Source organism: Elephantulus edwardii, unplaced genomic scaffold, assembly GCF_000299155.1.
Source record: "Elephantulus edwardii isolate Elephantulus edwardi_28Jun2011 unplaced genomic scaffold, EleEdw1.0 scaffold00064, whole genome shotgun sequence".
In the NCBI taxonomy this organism is placed as follows: Eukaryota; Metazoa; Chordata; class Mammalia; order Macroscelidea; family Macroscelididae; genus Elephantulus; species Elephantulus edwardii.
This window is the reverse complement of record NW_006399814.1, coordinates 15,106,401-15,127,576: the sequence shown is the minus strand read 5'-3', so window position 1 is coordinate 15,127,576 and position 21,176 is coordinate 15,106,401. Positions and strand designations below refer to the sequence as shown.

General features: G+C 37.2%; 1 protein-coding gene across 2 annotated transcripts in view; it reads left to right on the top strand.

Moving 5' to 3' along the window:
• RAD50 (RAD50 homolog (S. cerevisiae)) overlaps nucleotides 1–21,176 on the top strand; it is a 78,740-nt gene that overhangs the window by 14,411 nt on the left and 43,153 nt on the right. The window contains exons 3-11 of one of the 2 annotated variants that reach the window (XM_006888082.1): nucleotides 3,890–4,041; nucleotides 7,614–7,799; nucleotides 9,093–9,297; nucleotides 16,023–16,151; nucleotides 16,329–16,494; nucleotides 18,231–18,424; nucleotides 18,820–19,026; nucleotides 19,831–20,013; nucleotides 20,125–20,282. In XM_006888082.1, coding sequence (XP_006888144.1) covers nucleotides 3,890–4,041; nucleotides 7,614–7,799; nucleotides 9,093–9,297; nucleotides 16,023–16,151; nucleotides 16,329–16,494; nucleotides 18,231–18,424; nucleotides 18,820–19,026; nucleotides 19,831–20,013; nucleotides 20,125–20,282 — 1,580 coding nt within the window. The remainder of the gene's footprint in view (nucleotides 1–3,889; nucleotides 4,042–7,613; nucleotides 7,800–9,092; nucleotides 9,298–16,022; nucleotides 16,152–16,328; nucleotides 16,495–18,230; nucleotides 18,425–18,819; nucleotides 19,027–19,830; nucleotides 20,014–20,124; nucleotides 20,283–21,176) is intronic. The other variant, XM_006888083.1, reaches the window with a different exon arrangement.

Sequence of the window (21,176 nt, the reverse complement as noted above, 5' to 3'; positions counted from 1 at the left end):
TAAGGATGGCAAAAGAATCACTACCTTTCATCTGTAGTGTTGGAGAAGAGTACTGAATGGCCCATGAACTACTGAAAAACAGGTAAGTCTTGGAGAAGATGCAACCAGACTTCTTTTTAGAGGCAAGGACATTGAAACTTCTTCACATACTTTGGGCATGTTAGTAGAAGTTGTTCTTGAAAAGGAACATCATGCTTGGAAAGGCAGAAGGTCAGCATCTTTAACAAGATGTATCCACACATACACACACAAGTTATAATGACACAGTGGCTGCAGCAACGGGCTCAGGTATGTCAGGATGAAAATGACACCATACAGGACAGAGTTCAAATCTGTTGTTCATAAGGTTGCTGTGAGTCTTAGGTGACTCATAGCAACCCTATCCTAAGCCAGTCTCATGGTCTCCAACACACCTACCCCCTGTTACCCCAGTTACTCATTCAGGGTCTTTCCTGCGCTGTCCCTCCCCCATTCTGAGCATGATGTCCTTCTCCAAGGACCCGTCCTTCCTGGCCACATGCCCAAAGTATGTGAGATGGAGCTTCAAAATCCTTACCTCTAAGGAACAACTTGGTTTTATCCTCTCCAGGACAAACTTGTTTGTTCTCTTGGCAGTCTGATATGTTCAGTACTTTTCTGCAGCACCACAACTCAAAAGCATTGATTCTTCTGTCATCCTAACTCATAGTCCAACTCTCTGATCATAGTAAGTAACTGCAAAGACTGTGGCCTGATTCAGGCATACCTTAGTCTCTAGATTGACATTGTTGCTCTTTAGAACTCTGGAGAGGTCCCTTACCACAGATTTTCCTAAAGCAATTTGTCTTATGAATTTTCTTCTTAGAAGTGACACTATGTAATACATTTATCCAATACTCCCTGCAGTTTCTATATATTTTACGCTTTTTCTTCTTAAATCTTAATTTTCCCTCCTCAATTAATGGCCTTGCCTCATTCTAGAGAGAGTAGGAGGAATTATGTTAACATTTCTTCACTTTCCCAATCATAAAGTCCACCCAGCTACCTTGCATATTTACGCATGCTATTTTTTCCACCTGTATTCAGAGTGAGCTGTTAATTTTCTCCTCAGCTTATTCCATTCAGATTTTCTTCTTTTTTCTCTATTAAAACTATTGTAAAGTCACTGGTAACATCTATGTTATCAGGTAGAGTGGTCAGTTTGCAGTCCTAAGTAACTTCATTTTTAGCAGATTTAATACAATTGATACTCCCTTCTTTAAAAAACTCGGCTCACTTGGCTTTCAGGACCCCATAATTTCATGGTTTCCTATTTTTTTCAGTGGTCTGAAAAAAAATAGTGGACTATTTCCTTAGTCTTCTTGCTTGTTCTTTAATTGTTAGATTTCTGAATATCAGTACATCCCCAGACTTAATCTGCTACCCACTGCCCTTTTTCATTGCCCTCTCCTCAAATGATCTCATTAAGACATGGCTTTAATATTGAATATTTAATGGGTTACTCAAAATTAATATGTTTAAAACAAAATTCTTAGTTCCTCATCACTCCCACAGTCTCAAGGCTGCTATTACCACAGTACTGTCCTATTTAATGAATGATACTACCATCCACACGTTTTCTTTCTTTCAAAACTTACATACCATCTTTGATTAATTTTTTTATCTCACCCTGTTTCCAATTCATAAACGGTTCCTGGATACCCTTCTAAAATGTGTCTGTCTCATTTCATCTCTGCTTTACCTTTCCTGCTTCAGGCCATAAACATTTTCTTTTTAAACTATTTCAGTACACTTCCAACTTGCTTCCTTCATTTTTAAGTCTTCTCTTCTTGATGCAGTAGCCAGACTTTTAAAATATTCTTTCAAGAAGGGGATGAGTCATTTAAAATCTAGATGAAGAACATTCTAGTCAGTATTCTGGTAAGAGCAGAACCCCCAGGGTAGAAACATGTTTGTTTTATTTAAGAAGTCATAAATAGGATCAAAGTGGCAGCAATAAAATCAGAGAGATAGATCTTGCAGAACTTTGGACTTAGTTCTTATTTAAATGGGAATCTGTGAGAAGAGCATGAGCTATGTTTTAAAGCTGTCAGTTTATAAGAGAGGAAGCTGTAAGAGAGCTGTTGTCATCAAGTCAACTATGACTAGCAACCCCATGACCTGCAGATCTGAACCTTACCCTATTCTGTGCTATCCTCACCATTTCTGTTCCACTCTAGCCTATTTTTACAGTCACTGTGGCAAATCTTGTTGAGGGTCTTCCTCTCCTTTCCCACCATAATGTCTCCTAATAATTTGCCTGCAGTGTGTGAGATGAAGCGTCACTATTGTTGCCTCGGAGGAATACCTTGATCGCACTTCCTCCAAGACAGATTTATCTGTTCTTTGGGCAGTCCATGGCATATTCAGATCTCCAGCCTCACAACTTGGAGTCATTGATTGTTCTGTCATCCTCATTCATTGTCCCAACTTTTAGATACACAGGAAGCAATTTAAAAAACCCATGACTTAGATCTTGGTCTTTAAACTGACATCCTTTGTGTTTTAGCACTTTGGAGAGATCTTTAACAGCAGATTTCTTCAATGCAACATATCTTTTGATTTTTTGACTGTTGTTATGATGGGTATAGATTGTAGATCCAGGTAAAATGGAATATGGTATAGGATAGAAGGATAGAAACTAAGGGAAATTGTGATAAGTCAGGTGAGAAATGTTGGCAACTGATAAAGGTGGTAGTGGTTCAAGTAGCAAATAATCCCGAAGTTTTGTACTTGCTTCAGCAGCACATGTACTGAAATTGGAATGATACTAAGATGATTAGCATGGCCCTTGTGCAAGGATGACACACAGAATCGTGAAGTGTTCCATATTTTAAAAAAAAGGAAATAATTAAGTTTTGACATGTATTTTAAAGGAGTAGCATCTGTCATAATTCTTGGTTAAAATATTGTCACCATTTAATTGCAATAGGGAGCTCTAGATGAAGAGATTTACATGCCTCTACCTTGAATCTGAAAATCTCAGTTATTCAAATCACATGTCCACAGGCAAATAGAAATCTAGATAGGGAGAGAGATTAGGGTTGTTGTTGTTATGTGTCGTTGAGTTGCCTGCGATTCATAGCACCCCTACAACAGCCCTAAACCCAGCTCTATCCTGTGTCAATCTTACTGTCTCTGACACCCCTAACCCCATTACCGCAGACACTGAATCAATCCATCTCATCAAGGGATCAGGGTTAGAGAGGGAAAAAAATTAGATGTTATACTCAGTTGCTGGTATAGATCCCATAGCAAACCTGGGTTCCCATGACAAGTGTTCAAGGTGGCTATGCTGTGCTCCCTTTCTCCTTATTCAGTATTTTAATTCCATTTCTTCCTTCAGTTAATATTTGAAGTCTTTATCTTCCTTTAAACTCAGTTTTCCAGAATTAACGTTCTTATTGGCTAGCTTTGCTTTCCAGTGTCTTTGTTGTAGAGGTTTTGAGCTGCCATTCTTGTGTTCTGCCATCTTACCCACAAGACCTTTTACTTTTTTTGTAAGTTTCTGGATAGATAACATTTTAAAAAAAAGTATTTTTGGTACCTTTAGGGAAGAGAAAGATTTGAAAACATTTTAATCTTTTAGAAGGCAAGAAAATCTATTTGCAGCATCCACATATCAAAAAAAGAGTAGATGATACTATAATGTCATTTTAGTAAATCATTGAAACAATATTCTTCTCTTTGAAATAAAATGTAAAAATATTACTAATTTTGAAAAAAATATTAGTAATTTTGGAGTTTTTCCTTTTTTTATTTTCACACATTGGATAATAAGTTTATTAATACATTTTCTTTCAGACCTGATATTCTGATTCTTAAGATTATGTATTAAGATGGTATGATTTTACTTTACTTACTTTAAAAGGTTGCTCAAGAAACAGATGTGAGAGCCCAGATTCGACTGCAGTTTCGTGATGTCAATGGGGAACTATTAGCTGTGCAACGATCTATGGTGTGTACTCAGAAAAGCAAAAAAACAGAGTTTAAGACCCTGGAAGGAGTCATCACTAGAACAAAGTGGGTATTTATTATATATTTTAGTATCTAGTCCTGTTTAGGTTTTAGGTTCACATGTAAGGCTATAATAGCAGGTTTTTTCCCCCTAGTTTAATTTATTCTTCCAGAAAAGCATATTTACTGGAGCTCTGGTGCCATAGTCTGTAGGAAGTTGTACTGCTAAACCAAAGGTGGGTGGTTTGAATCTTAACTCAAAAATGAATGGTTCAGATCCATCATCTATGGGAGCAAGATGGGCAGTCTTCTCTTGTGCAATTAACTGCTTCTGAAAACACACTTGAGAGTCAGCTCCAACTCAACAGCATGTAACAACTTGTGCTTCTATAAAGAGCTCTGGTAGTGATACACATTAAGTGTTGTGCTGCCATGCAAAAAAGGCATTGGTTTACAATCACCATTTACTGTGAGGGAGAGGGTCTCTTGTAAAAGATTTAAAACCTCAGAAACCCTAATGTAGGGTCTCTGTGAGTGTAAACAACTCCACAGCAGTGGGATTTTGGTTTGGTTTAATGTGCTTCTATGAGAGTGCTTCTGCCGTTCACCTGTGAGTTAGCTGTATTATGAAGGCTTGTGTGTTGGTGATGGTAGAAGCTATGCCACTGATACTCTGAATACCAGCAAGGCCACCCATGGTAGACAGGTATCAGTGGAGCTTCCAAACTAAGACTGAAAAGTGGTACTGACCATCCTCATCAGAAATAACAGAATCTGCCTTAATGGAGGATGGAGTAAAGTGACCACTGAATAAAGGACCTTTATTTGCACATGTGGCATGACTCAAAAGGACTATGTATAAAACGTCCATTTATAATTAGAGCATGGAATACACAAAGTATGGAACTAGGCAAATTTAAGCTGTCAAAAATGAAGTAGAATGCATAAAGATTGACAGTCTAGGCGCTAGTGAACTGAAATGGGCTGACATTTTAAATTAATCATAATCAGCTATACTGAGAATGACAAAAAGGAATTAGTTGAAAAAAAAAGACCATTTCACAATCTTTTCTGAAGTATAATTCTGTCAGTGCCAGAATGATAACTATATGTATGTAAAGAAGACCTGTTGATAAAATTATTATTCAAATAATAATTTCATAAACCACTAATGCCAAAGATGAAGAAATTGAATATTCCAGCCATCTTCTGCAGTCTGAAATTGATCAAACATGCAGTCAGAATGCATCGGTAATGATTGGTGACTGGAATTAAAAGTGGAAAATTTTGAAGTCTGATATTAAAAATCAAGTAGGAGTTGTCCTGATTTAGGGAGCACCTGCATGTGCTTCTAATTTTGCTCCTGTAGAAACCCCAGCCTTATGCAGATATATAGGTCTGGAAACAGGTTTCAACCAAAGATAGAAATTTAGGTTATTGTTGTCTGTTGGTAAATTTATGTATCACGGCGAGCTCCGGTGGCCTAGTGGCAAGAAGCTGCACTGCAGTCCCAGAGGTGAGCGGTTCAAATCCACCAAATGCCCTTCTGGAGATTGAGGGACAAACTACTCCTGTATCCGTCAGATCCGATTTGACAGTACACACACAAAAAATCACAAAAATTTTTTTTAAAAAAATGTATGTGTCACATCATAATCCCCAAACAAGCTCATAATTTTTCCCTGGAGCCCCTCCAAAATCTTTCAGCAGCCTGATTCTCTTCCAGTGCTCCAGAAATCTTAGCAAATGACACCACTATTGTGCAGTGTTGGTGGACAAGAATTTCATTCTTTCATGACTGTTATCTCAAATTCCATATTCATCTCATTGCTAAGTCCTACTAATTTACTCTGCATGTTTCTTGAATCTGCTGCTCTCCACTTTTGCCACTGTGATCTAAACTACTATAACCTTTCTACAGTCTGCTTTGATAACTTAACTGGTCTGTCTGTCCTTAGTAGCCCCTACAAAACATCTGAGTATATTCAGTATATTATTTTCAGAATAGAAATTGGAACATGCAAATAACAGAAAAGGCAATCTAATTATTAATGAATATTAGATAACAAATTGCTGTGAATCAGTTCCAAATCATAGCCACCCTATATAGGACAGTGTAGCAGATGACCACTCTGTCTTATGTGGGAGCCATTGGTGGGTCCAAACGACTGACCTTTTGGTTAGCTGATAAACACTCACCACTGGGCCACCAGAGCTTATTAAGATAGAAACTATAAAACAAAATTATATGATTGTCTTTTTGGTGAAGGATACTGAAGGATCTCTTGGAATCCATGGTCAGAGAAGCGTTTGGCCCTTGGTATAAAGATGTAGGAAAATGAAAATCAGCAGCTCTTTCTCATCTCTTATATCTGCTTCCTTCAATCTCAAGCTTTTCTGTTGCTGTGGATTAGTTTTGTTTCAAAGTCCCAGGCAAAAACACCTTTTGCAACATCTTGAAATTTTATCTCCTCTTTTTTTATATAACAATCAAACTGAGACTTCAGTCTCAGTCACAAATCCAGTTAATTGTGAAAAACTGTTGTCATTTAAGGTCTACCCCACTATGATGATGGTGTTATTTATGTGTTGTGTGCCATGAAATCAGAACCGACCCATAGCTGGCCTGCCTGTAGGTTTTCAGAGGCTATAAATAGCACAGGAGAAGATTTGTCCATCCTTTTCCTGTGGAACAGCTGGTGGAGTCATACTGCTTGCTTTTGGATTGGCAGTGTAACTCTTGACAGCTAAGAGCTCCCTTGTCACACTATAGTTAATGTGAATAGAGAGGGATAAAGTTGATTGAGAGATACAATAGGCATCAGTGAAATACTGCGGAGGCAGAGGTGTTGCATAGAAATAGCCAGCTCTTCACGTAGACTCCTATCAACAGTGCTTTGGTGAATTCATCACAATCATAGGCCTGCGGTTGGCTTTACAGACTATAAAACCAGTCAGTGTTTCAAAGGTATTCTGATTAGACATTACTGAAATATACTAACAGCTTACAGGAACCTGTGCATACAAAACACATATATTCTTCTTAAACTAGCCTGTGTATAAGATTGCTGAAGGTTGAATGATGCATCGAGTTGAAGGAAAGCGGAATCATCTATTAGGAATTTTATAGCATCAAACCAAAAAGACAAGAAGCAGATCTCTCTTCTATCATGTCAGTGTACCCTGCAACTTACGATTCTCTGTTGAAGAGTTTAAAAATATTCCTTCTTGGGCCTTATTTCAGTGATCACCACATGAATAGGCTTTTACCCCCTTTTCCCTCCTGTATTTGTTGCTAAGCATCCCCCTTTCTAAACTACATGTTCTTTTGATGTTTTTTGTTTATTTTTCTTACTTTCATAATTTTTAGCATTTTCATCTGTGTTACTTATAAATATTGTTAACTATCATATCTGTGTTATAACATATATAAAAGCATTCTGACATCTTATTTTTTTGACATTTTGTCTAGATTACTAATCTAAGTTTTTATCAGGAGGTGCTGTTCATGGTGTGGATGGGGGTTGTTTGTCTTTTTAAATGAAGACATTGTGAAGGATTGATTTGGCGATAGACAAAGTACAATAGTACATAACTGATGGTTATTTTACACATACTCTTTATTTCATTTTCTGTAGGCATGGTGAAAAAGTCAGTCTCAGCTCAAAGTGTGCAGAAATTGACCGAGAAATGATAAGTTCTCTTGGGGTATCCAAGTCAGTGCTAAATAATGTCATCTTCTGTCACCAGGAAGACTCTAATTGGCCTTTAAGTGAGGGAAAGGCTCTGAAGCAAAAGTTTGATGAGATATTTTCAGCAACAAGGTTTGTAGCCTTTCATTTGAATTGTTGCTAATGAAATACTGAGTCATATTTACAATTTGGATGGGTTTTTTTAAATAAAGTTTTTTATTTTAATTGTGATTTCAAAGAAAGTTTACAGAAAAGTTAAATTTTCATTCATTCATTGTTGCACATTTTACTCCCTCTATTTCCCTAACCCCCTCCCCAACTTCACTTTTTTAAAATATTTTCAGTCATTGTTGCACAGTTAACCTCCCTCCAGTCCTCTTTGTAATGTACCTCTTATTCTGTTCTGTTGTATGTACAATGCCTAATTATATAATCCTTTTAAACATTTCTTTCCTTCATCTGTTCCAGTGTTTGTTATCTATCCTCTCTTATTCTCCTCTCAATTCCCATTGCAGTTCTGTTTTATAAGAATGGTGCTATGCAGTATTTGTCCTTTTGTGACAGAGATACTTCACTAAGCATAATGTCCTCCACAATCACCCATGTTGTAGAATGTTTTAGGATTTCATTGTTTTCTCAGTGTTGCATAGTATTCCATTGTATTCTATCCATTTATTTGTTGGTGGGTACTTGGGTTGCTTCCATCTCTGCTATTGTAAATAACACAGCAGTAAACATGGGTGGATGTCTGTTCTGATTTCTTTAGAATATATTCCAAGTAGTGGCATTGCTGAGTCAAATGTTATTTCTATTTCCTATTTTCAATTATTTGAGAAAGCCCCAAACCACCTTCCAAAGTGGTTGCACCATTTTACACTCCCAGCAGCAGTTGGAATCTCTCTACAACCTTGCCAGCATTTGTTGTTTGCTGCTGTGTTAAACTTAGCTGTTGTTACTGTGGTGAGATGGCATCTCATAGTTGTTTTTGGATGTTTCTTTCTTTTTTTTTTTGTTTTGTTTTTTTTTGGTTGTTGTTTTTTAAGTTTTCTTTTACTATTTTGTGTGTACTGTCATATCAGATCTGGCTGAAGAGATTGTCCCTCCTTCTCCAGCAGAGAATCTGGTGTATTTGAACCGTGTACCTCTGGAATTGCAGTGCAGCTTGTTGCCACTAGGCCACCCGTTTCTTTTTTTAAATAGAATTTTAAAACAAAAAGTAATCAATTATAACCTCTCTCTGAGTGGCAGCCAATGGGTATATTTACTCTCAGTTTTCTTTCTGTGCATGTTTATCTACCAACTGTGTAGTATATATGCAACTTTTCCACTTACTCTCCTGTCCTAACATTTCCAAAATTATTAAAAACCCTTATAAATATAATTTTAATGATTGCACAATTGTTGTGTGTTTTTTCCTTTTCAAAGGTATATTAAAGCCTTGGAAACACTTCGGCAGGTACGTCAGACACAAGGTCAGAAAGTTAAAGAATGTCAAACAGAGCTAAAATACCTGAAGCAAAATAAGGAAAAGGCATGTGAAATTCAAGATCAAATTACTAGTAAGGAGGCCCAGTTAACATCTTCAAAGGAAATCGTCAAATCTTATGAGAATGAACTAGATCCATTGAAGGTAATTTTATTTCTTATATATTAAAGCTGAATATACTTTATGATGAAGAAATAGTTAAGTAGGAGCTCAAATCTTAACCAAGTAGTAAGATTTATATAAGACACAACCTAACACTGGCATCTAATGCACTTTTACTTTCATATAAATTTAAACACCATGTGCATATCTTGAAAAACATTATCAGAGACTTTGTGATGTTCTGAGTAATGTTTTAATGTCTATATTAGATGGTTAATCTTTAAATTGACCAAAGAGTAAATGGATTAATAGCATCAAACTGAATTAGTGACAAGACTGTTAATGGTCAAATACCAGTTTAATGACTCAACACTCTAGTTTCTATTCTTAGAGAGATTGTGTGGTTTTGTATTTTGTAATTGATAGGGTTTTCTACAAATAGTTTTTTTTTACAATTTATAGAATGTTCTTACCAATGCATAGAATTTGGAATTAGCCCATAATATATTTATAAATTTGCAAATGAAGGGGAGCTGTGGTGGCCTAGTGGCAGGAAGCTATACTGCAATTCCAGAGGTACACGGTTCAAATCCACCAGATCCTCTGCCGGAGAAGGAGGGACAGTTACCTCCTGTACCAGTCAGATCTGATTTGACAGTACATGCACAAAAAAAAATAATAATAAAAAAATAATTTTTTTTTAAAAAAAAGCAACAGCAAAAAAATAAATGCAAAAATTTGTAAATAAGTAAACTTTCCCAACTCTGGTTTGTTCATTTAGCAAACTCTTTTTTTAAGTGTTTCTACCTTGGCAGAGAATACCAGAGGAATGTCTATCTGTGTTTCATTGACTATGCAAAGGTGTTTGACTGTGTGGATCATAACAAACTGTGGCTGACTCTTGAGAAGAAGGAGAATCCCAGAACTCTCGATCGTGCGGATGAGAAATCTATACTTGGACCAGGAGGCAGTCGTCAGAACAGAGCAAGGGAACACTGCATGGTTCAAAATTGGGAAGGGTGTACACCCGGGATGGGTTCTATCGCCACACCTTTTTAACCTGTATGCAGAACAGATTATCCGGGAGGCTGGGCTCTATGAAGAGAAATGTGGGGTCAAGATTGGTGGAAGATCTATCAACAATCTGCGTTATGCAGATGATACAACCCTGCTTGCTGAAACTGAGGAGGACCTGAAGTGCTTGCTGCAGAGGGTCAAGGACTGCAGCCTCCAATATGGATTGAGACTCAATGTCAAGAAGACAAAGATTCTCACCACTGGACCAATTGGCAGCATCAGGAAGGATGGTGAAGAGATTGAGATTGTACACAGCTTTAGTTTGCTTGACTCCACAGTCAACAGTCTTGGCACCAGTAGCCAGGAAATGAAAAGGCGCATTGCCATGGGAAAGCTGTTAGGGACATCTCCAGAGTACTGAAGAGTAATGGCGTCTCCCTGGAAACTAAGGTGTGTTTGATACAGACCATGGTCTTCCCAATCACTTGTTATGCATCAGAGTTGGACAATGGCTAGGGAGGATAGAAGGAGAATTGATGCCTTTGAGCTGTGGTGCTGGAGAAGAGTATTGAAAATACCATGGACTGCTAGGAAAACAAACAGATTTGGCCTGGAAAGGGTAAAACCGGGTGGCTCCTTGGAGGCAAGGATTCTGAAGCTCCATCTAACATACTTTGAACATGTTGTAAGGAGAGACTGGTCCTTGGAGAAGGACATCATGCTTGAGAGGGTGGAGGGGCAACGCAGGAGGGTAAAGCCTTCTATGAGGTGGATTGATTCAGTGACTGGGATAATCGGGATGGGAGTGTCAGAGACAGTGCGATTGGCACAGGACAGAGCAGAGTTTAGGGCTGTTTTACATTGGGTTGCTATGAGTCGCAAGTGACTTGATGGCATATAACAACAACAACAACATAGAAAAATTTAACTTAAGAAAAAGGAAAAATTTCAGTGCTGTGAATAGTTTCATTAAAAAAATAAAAGACCATTTAAAAAATTGAGAAAAATTTTTAAAAACATGTATCTGATTGTATCTAATATGTGGGAGAAACTCTTAGAGCTCAATAATGGGAAGAAGACCGAAAACATAAAAATAGATAAAAGATTAAAAAATATCTTTTTTAATAAAAAGATACTCAGATGGCAAAAAAAGCACATGAAAAGATGCTAAACTACTAGTAATCCATAGGAAAATGCAAATTAAAATTACAGTGAGATACTGTTAAACCCATTGCCATTATGTGGTAATGAATGACTCATGCCAACCTTGCAGGACGAGTTGCCTATAGCACAGGAATCAGCTTAATTCAATCTCTGGGGGAAAGTTGTTGGAGAAGCTTGATATCAACTGTGAAAACTAGGCCAGGTGCTGACTATGGAACAGGCTATAAACTACTTATGTGCAGGTTTAAAGTGAAGCTAAAGAAAGTTAAAACAAATCCAAAAGAACCAAAATATGACCTTGAATCTATTGTACCTGAGCTTAAAAATCATTTAAACAACAGCTTTGAGGCACTGAACACTAATGAATGAAGACCAGATGGGCTGTGGCATGATACCAAGAATATCATCCAGAAAGAGAACACAAGGTCATTACAAAGACAGAAGAAGAGGAAGAAAAGCCCAAAATTAATCTCAAAAGAGACTCTGGTTATTGCTCTAGAATGCTGAGAAGCCAAACGCAAAGGAAGAAATCAGGAAGTTAAAAGAGTTGAACAGAAAAAGGATTTCCACAGGCATCTTGTCAAGACAAAGTTTTATAAAGAAACATACAAAGAGCTGGAGTCAAAAAATCAAAAGAGATGAACTCACTTAGCATTTCTCAAGCTGAAGGATTGAAGAACAAATTCAACCCTTGAGTTGCAGTACTTAATAATGCTGTAGGCACATAATGAATGCTCCAGGAGGCATCAAAAGAAGATAAAGGGAATACACAGTCACTGTACCAAACAGAATTATCTGACACAGAGCCATTTCAGGAAGTAGTGTGTGATCAAGAACCAATGGTAATAAAGGAGGAAGTTCAAGCTGCTCTGAAGGAATTTGCAAAAAGTAAGCCCCCAGGAATTGATGGAATACCAGTTGACATATTTCAACAACAGATGCAGCCATGGATGTGCTGTCCAGGTTATGCCAAGAAGAGATCCATATTTATTCTCATTCCCAAAAGATGGTCCAACAGAGTGTGGAACTTAATGAACAATATCACATGCAAACAAAATCTTGCTGAAGATAACTGAAAACAACTGGAATAGTACTTCAGCAGAGGCCTGTTTAGGGACATTAGGTGTCTGATACAGTTGGATCTTGGCTGAAAGCAGAAAGATGTCTCTTGGTGTTTTATCAACCATGTGGAGGTATTTGTGGGGATCATAACAAATTGTAGCTGAGAAGTATGGGGATCTTAGAACACTTGATTGTGCTCATGCAAATCCAATACCTAGACTAGGAAGCTATTGTCCAAACAGAGTAAGAGAATCTGGTTCAAAATGAAAGAAAAGGATGCCTCAGGGATGTATCCTTTCTCCATACATTTTCAGTCTATCAGCAGAACAGTTTATTCTAGAGGCTGAACTTTATGAAGAAAAATGTAGCATCAGGATTGTAGGAAGATTTATCAACTTGCATTATGCAGATGACACATCCTTGCTCAGTGAAACTGAGGAGAACTTGAAGCATTTGCTGCAGAAGGTCAGGGACTGCAGTCTTCAATATGGATTGCATCTCAGCACAAAGAATACAAAGATCCTCACCACCCAGCCAATTGGTAGCATCATGATAGAGAAAAAGATTGAGATTAACAGTTTCATCTTGCTAGGATCCACAGTTAACACCATTGGCACCAGTAGTTAGGAAATCAAAAGATGAGTTGCAGTGGGAAAATAGGCTGTCAAGGACCTCTCTAGAGAGTTAAAGAACAATAATGTCAGTCTAGAGACTAGAGTGCACCTGATCCAAAGTCATTGCTATACATCTGAGGGCTAAACAGTGAATATGGATAACAAAAGAATTGATGCCTCTGAGTTGTGCTGGAGAAGAGTATTGAACATACCAAGGACTTCCAAAAGAACAAACATGTCTGTCCTGGAGAAGGTGATAGGGAATTGATTACCTACCAGTCCACAAGGGGATTGACTAATCTCACCAGTAAATTGAACAACCCAGCAGGAGAAGGATAAACCTCCCAGCAAAGAAAAGATACCTCACTACCAGGAAAAGAGCAAGCAAGAGGTCCTGTAAAACCCAGCAGCCATAGCAACCACACCAGAGACCTGTGTCAGGACCTTGGGACTGCTACTTCTTTGGAACCCAAACTAAGAACTTTTGCCCAAGTTTGTTGGACAGCTGGGAATGAGGGACCAATATTGGCAGAACCAAGAACTGTCTAACACAGGCCTACAGCTGTGAGGCTCAAGGCTGAATGTTAGCACTTCAGCCATTGTCCTGCCCAGATGTCTCACTTTTGTATCTTCCCGCCCCTTGCTGGATCTGATATCTGATCACCATCTGAGCTTGGGATCTTTTGTTACATCTGTTAACTGCTTTATTAAGTTTAGCCAGTCACCATGTTCTATATATTCCTTTGTTAGCATTTTTGTTTTGTCTCTGTACCTGCAGCTTCAGACAAAGCTTCTATTCCAAAAGAAAACAACCCAGTAAAAAGAGTTAAGTGTGGACACAACAAAAAAATAGGGCAGAATGTTTATAGTCTTATGCTCTACTGTGGAATGAGAGAAAAGAATGGGACAGTTTGATCTGTCAAGTACATGCCCTTGTTTGTGGGAGGAAGACAAAAAGGATCCAAAGTATGTTTTTGAGCAAAGTTTTTATTTAAGGTAGAAAAAGAAAACGGCTAAATAGCCAAGAGATAGAATATATTCTTATTAGCTTCAGTGGCAGTGTTGGTGGTGTTGGAGAAGAGTATTGTATCCCACGAAATGCCAAAAGAACAAATACATGTCTTGGAGAAGATGCAACCAGAGTGCTTCTTGAAGGCAAAGATGACAAAGCTTTGATAAGGTTTTTGTTTTGGGTTTTTTTTTTTTGTGGGTTTTTTTTTTTTTGTGGGAGGCTAAGATTTTATCTCACATACTTTTGGGCACGTTGCTAGGAGAGGTTATTCCTTGGAGAGGGATGTTGTACTTGGGAAGGTGGAAGGACAGGAGAGGTGAGGAAGACTTTGAACCAGGTGGATTGACAGTCATTGCAGCAATGGGCTTGAGTGTGTCAGAGATTATAAGGATGAGACAGGATAGGACAGGGTTCAAATCTTCAGGATTCAGGTTGTTCATAGGTCCCTATGAGTCATACTCGACACCTAACAAATGGGTTAGTGGTAAGAAGTTGTGCTGCCAACTCAAGAATGCTGTTCAAATCCACCAAGTATGCCATAGGAGAAGGATGAGCAGCCTCTTCCCATGTGATTACTGCCTCTGAAAACCCACTGGTGGTAGGTCCACTGTGGGTTAGTTCTGGCTTTGAAGGCACCTAACAACAACAACAACATGTTGATTTTTTATGAAGAATCCTATAGATCTCATGTGCCAAAGCTAAAAGAGCATTGTGAATCATCCATATAATAAATATTAATTGAGTTACCCACTATGTTGTTCCTAAACAACAAGGGTCCCTTACTAGTTTATGGCAAGAAATTTGGAAGACAGCTGCCTGACCGCCTAACTAGAAGAGATACGTATTTTTCCCCATTCCAAAAAGTGATGATATAGCAGAGTGGAAAATATCGAGTAATATGGGCTCTTGTTTGTTGGGAAGTGTGAGGATGACACAGGATAGAACAAGGTTCAGATCTGTTGTTCATAGGGTCTCTGTGAGTCGTACTCAGCTTGACAGCACTAACAAAAACAACAACATCATTACTATTACAAGCAAATAAAATCTTGCCAATGATTACTAAAAACCATCTGCAATAGTACACCAACAGGGAACTGCCAGAAAATCAGGCTAGTTTGAAAAGAGCTGTGGATTGAGCGATATCATTGCTTATATCAGATGGATCTTGACTGACAGCAGAGAATACCAGAGTGATGGTTACTTTGTTTTATTGATAAAGAGATTTGACTGTTTGGATTAGGAAAAGAATAGAAATTCCGAAACACTTAATTGTGCTCATACAAAATTTTTACATAGAATTATATACAAGAATTGTAGAGGCAAACACTATAGAGAATCCTCAGCATCATCCAAGAAGAGACTTCACTGAGTCCGTGGACGCATACTTCTAGGAGGTGATCCCCCAGCTATTGCTACCAGAGGAAACAAGCGACTGAAAGCTCCTACTGTGCTTCACTTGCTCAGAGTCCTGCATGCTTTGCAATACTTTGGATTAAGATATTGTCTTCCATGTAAATTTGCCTGTCTACCCAGAATGTACTAATGAGTTTCTAATCCAACTAATCTTTTAAGTAAATTAGAGCCTTTTAAGGATTAAGTTCTTTAAAAAGTGATTTTTTTTCAGTAATGTGGCTCTAAGTACCCACTGAATGAATGATTTTTGTGGCAAATGTTGAGAGAAGGACATAGGATTTGGAGTTAGAACTAGAATTTCATAGCTTTGACGCTTTGGGCAAGTAACTTAGTGTCTCTGAGCCTTACCTCTCTGTGCTTTTTTTACAGTATTGTTAGCATTAAAAGGGATCCGTTTGCTAAGGGCCTGGCAGATTTTCTCTTCATGCATTTGCAGTGTCAACTATAGTGAATTTTATTTATGCAGAATTTTTGTTTATTTTCAGAATCGCCTAACAGAAATTGAACAAAATCTATCTAAAATAATGAGACTTGACAATGAAATTAAAGCCTTGGAGAGCAGGAAGAAACAAATGGAAAAAGATAATAGTGAACTAGAGCAGAAAATGGAAAAGGTTTGTAGAATTTGTTCTTTTGATGAACCTCACATTTTGAAAACACATATACACATTGCTTTTTTTGCTATATATGCGTCACAATTTAAGATACTGAATAAATTTGATTCCTTTTTCCTACCTTAAGTGATCTCATATCTACATACTGTTTTTTTAATTTATTTTTATTTTACACAGGTTTTTCAAGGGACTGATGAGCAACTAAATGATTTGTATCACAATCACCAGAGAACAGTAAGAGAGAAAGAGAGAAGATTAGTAGACTGTCAGCGGGAATTAGAAAAGTTAAATAAAGAATTTAGGCTGCTCAATCAAGAAAAATCAGAACTACTTGTTGAGCAAGGTAGAATAAAATGTTTACTAAGTTTTTTCCTACTGTGGTAGTTAATGCTTTTTCTGAATGCATGATGAATATTTATGAGGTATGCTGAGTGAAAAAAGGTTATCTACAATATTATTCTTTTTGACAGTTTTGAAATGACAATATTGTAGAAGTTAAGGGTAAGTTAATGGTTACTAGGGGTACTGGCTGTCTTGGAGAAAGTATAATCAAGGTACTCCTTAGAGGTTGAGGGTGATGAAACTTTATCTTACATACTGGGGGCATGTTGCCAGAAGGGTCCACCATTTGGAAAAAGACATCATAATTGGAAACTAGAGAGTCAAAGAAAGAGAAGAAGATCCTCAACAAAATAGATTGAAGCAATGACTGCAACAATGGCTTTGAGTGTGGTGAAAATTGTGACAAAGTCTCAGGATATGTCAAGGTTTCACTCTTTTTATAGGGTTGCTGTGAGTCATTGTTGACTGGACAGCACCTCACAACAAACATGGGCATAATGGAGGATAAAGTGTGAAAGGGGTAGAAGTGGATGCAGTTGTGATTATAAAAGACAATTATAGAGATTCTTAGGGTACTGGAAGAGCAATGATGTCACTGGAGACTAAGGTGCGTCTGATACAGGCCATGGTCTTTGCAATCACTTGCTAAGCGTCAGAGAGTTGAACAATGACTAGGAAAGATAGAAGAATTGAAGCCTTTGAGCTGTGGTGCTGGAGAAGAGTATTGAGGGTACCATGGACTGCTAAGAAAACAAACAGATTCATCCTTGAGAGGGTTAAACCAGGCAGTTCCTTGGAGGCAAGGGTTCTGAGGCTTCGTCTGACATACTTTGGACATGTAAGGAGGGACTGGTCCTTGGAGAAAGACATCATGCTTGGAAGGGTGGAGGGACAGCACAAGAGGGGAAGACCTTCTATGAGATGGATTGATTCAGTGACTGGAATAATTGGGATGGGTGTATCGGAAACAGTATGATTGGCACAGGATAGAGCAGAGTTTAGGGCTGTTGTACATAGGGTTGCTATGAGTAGCAAGCAACTTGATGGCACATAACAACAGCAGGGTACTAGAAATGTTCAGTATCTTAACTGTTGTGAATATGTGAACCTGTACAACTAAGAAAATTACATAAAACTTAATACACAGATAAAAATGAATACGGATAAAAATGGATAAATTTAATAAGGTTAGTGTATGTCAGTATTCTGGTTGTGATAAGGGAGCTCTGGTGGTGTAGTCTGTGGTAGTTCAAATCCACCAAGGCCTCCTTGGGAGAAAGGTAAGCATTCTTTTACTGTGGAATTTGTTTTGTACTTTCAAGTCAGAACCAACTCATAGCTGACCCTCCAATGGAGGTAGTTTAATTGCACAGGAAGGGATTACCCATTTATCTCCCAAGGAGCAGTTAGTGGGTTTGAACCGTGTACCTTTGCAATGATGGCACACAGCTCCTTTCTACTAGACCACTAGAGCTCCCTGCTGTGCAATTTATACCCTCCTTAAAACCTGCTCTGGAGGATGAGCTATGACTCCATTCTGACTTGACAGTAATAAGAGTAAATGAGTGATCTTGGTTGTGATAGATACTATAAATATTGCCATTAAATAAAACTGGACCAAATGTGCAATAGATATTTGATTATTTCTTAAAACTGCAGACAAATTTATAATTATCTGAGGCTTTAAAAATTTGCCATGAAAGAAAACGAATTACTGTGGTCATGCTTTTTTTAAAGGTCGTCTGCAGCTACAAGCAGATCGCCATCAGGAGCATATCAGAGCTAGAGATTCCTTAATTCAGTCATTGGCAGCACAGCTAGAATTGGATGGCTTTGAACGTGGACCCTTCAGTGAAAGACAGATCACAAATTTTCACAAACTTGTGAAGGAAAGACAAGAAAGGGAAGCAGAAATTACCAACCGCATGATGGTAAATATTTTAAATAGTGTGTTATTTTCTTTAATTGCTCTTAGGTTTTCTAGTTAAATTAATTTGCAGATGACCTCTATTTTGCCTTATTTTTAGATTAATGATTCAGTAAATTCTTCTAGGAGCTGAGAAAAATTATGGAAATAAAATTGTTAAGTTTTAAGGATAAAAATATGAAGATCTTTATTTCTTGGTTTTTTAAGTGAAATTTCTTTTAAACACTAATTATAAAGGAAATGAATGCTCATAGTTAATACATTTTTTCCTTTAGATCTTAGTTGTTTTGTTTTTATACTTTTCTACATTTTCCTCATTGGACATATATTTCTTTGAAAATGGAGAATGTTTTCATTGTAAAAAACCCCAATTCTTTTTTTTCCCGTTTATTTGTTTAGAATGACTTTGCAGAAAAAGAGGCTCTGAAACAAAAGCAGATAGATGAGATAAGGGATAAGAAAACTGGACTGGGGAGAATAATTGAGCTGAAATCAGAAATCCTAAGTAAAAAGCAAAATGAGCTTAAAAATGTGAAGTATGAATTACAGCAATTGGAAGGATCTTCAGACAGAATTCTTGAACTGGAGCAGGAGCTCACCAAAGCAGTAAGATATTATCTGAGTAATATAATAATTTTAAGATGGAAGACATTTAGAACCTTGCATTATAAAATAATTTTATCTAAAGTTAGAGCATTTTCATAAAAATGTCAACCTTGCCCATCAGTCTCATAAAATGAAGTTAAGTGATTATCTCGATAATCCATCTCTTTAGTTCCTGAATCAGGTGAGTTGAACATTAACTTTTTAAAGATATCTGTGCTATGAACACTTGAATTAAAAAGCAAATATTTTCCTTTGAGAGTCTGCACATTGTACATTTTGTGTGATTATCAGCCTGCAGCAGAAACTTTCTTAGCCCATCTAGTCTCTTTAAAAATGTCCGGTCTTCCTTACTTCTAATCTGTCTCCTCCTTCACATCTCTCCTACCAAAATCATTCTTTTTATGTGTCATTGAGTCATAACTAACTCGTAACTGACTTTCCAGTGGGTTTTCAGAGGCATTAAGTCACATAAGAGGAGATTGCCCATCTTTCTCCCGTGGAGTAACTGATGGATTTGAACCATATGCCTTTGGGTTTGCAGCACAACTCCCTATCACTAAGCAACCAGAATTCTCTACTACAAAAATAATTCACCCTAAAAACTGGCACATCCCCTTCTCAGATTCCATTCTATAATTTATATTTTCCTTAAAACATATATAGCACATAATGTGTTTTCTCTAACTGAATGAAATAAAACTGATATTTTGACTGTTCTAAAGAACAGTTGATTCCTAATATATTTTACTATTATCTGTCTTCTTACACAAATAATCTTTTACATTTATTTGAATTATTAATTAGGAACGTGAACTAAGCAAGGCTGAGAAAAACAGCAGTATAGAAACTTTAAAAACAGAAGTAATAAGCCTTCAAAGTGAGAAAGTAGACCTAGACAGGACCCTGCGTAAATTGGACCAGGAGATGGAGCAGTTAAACCATCATACTACAACGCGCACCCAGATGGAGATGCTGACCAAAGACAAAGTATGGCCTTTTTTCCTATCTAATTTTTATAGTTTTATTTTCTAAGCTTAGAACTTTAATCAGTCTAGAATTTATTTTTGTTCTTGAAGAAGATCTTTTTTTTACCCACAGGCTGACAAAGATGAACAAATTAGGAAAATCAAATCTAGACACACTGATGAATTAACTTTACTATTAGGTTATTTTCCCAACAAAAAACAGCTTGAAGACTGGCTTCATAGTAAAGCAAAAGAAATTAATCAGACCAGAGATAGACTTGCCAAATTAAAGTAAGTAATTATAACATTTGCAAATATAATTGTTTTCGTTGCGAAATGCTGTCCAGTTGATTACAACTTACAGTAGTTCTGTGTACAACTGAGCAAAATATTGCCTGTACTATCCTCATAGTCATTGCTATGTTTGAGCCACTTTGTAACAGCCACTTTGTCAGTCTGTCTCTTTGAAGGTCTTCCTTGTTTTGTCACCAAGCATGATGTTCTTCTTCAGAGACTGAGCTCTGTTGTTATGTGTAGTCGAGTCACCAGTAACCCATAGTGACCCTATGTACAGAAGCTCTGCACCTTCCTGGTAACATAACCAAACTATATAAGCTATTCTCATGTCTAAGGAGCATTCTGGCCGTACTTGTTCCAAAATGAATTTCTTGACCATTCTGGAAATCTGTTCTTTATTCAGTATTCTTTGCCAGAACCATAATTCAGATTTACCAGTTCTTTTTGATCTTTCTTATTTATTGTCTGATTTTCACATATGTATAAGATGTTTGAAAATGATATAACTTAATTAGGTACATCTTACTCCTTAAGGTGACTTATTTGCTTTTTAACACTTTACGATCATTACCGGCTTATTTGGCCAATGCAATAAGTTATTTGATTTTTTGACTTGGTTTTATGGTCACTGATTATGAATCCAAATAAAATTAAATTCCTTACAGTGTCAGTATTTCTCCATTTATCATGATACTGCTTATTGGTCCAGTTTTACAGATTTTCATCTTCATTATGTTGAAGTCTAATCCATACTGAAGGCTATAGTCTATGTTCTCCATCAGTAAGTGCTACTCATCCTGCTTGCTTTTAGCAAACAAGATTGTTTATCCGCATATCACAAATTGTTAATGGTTCTTCCTCCAATTCTTTTTTTTTCTATGTGGTTTT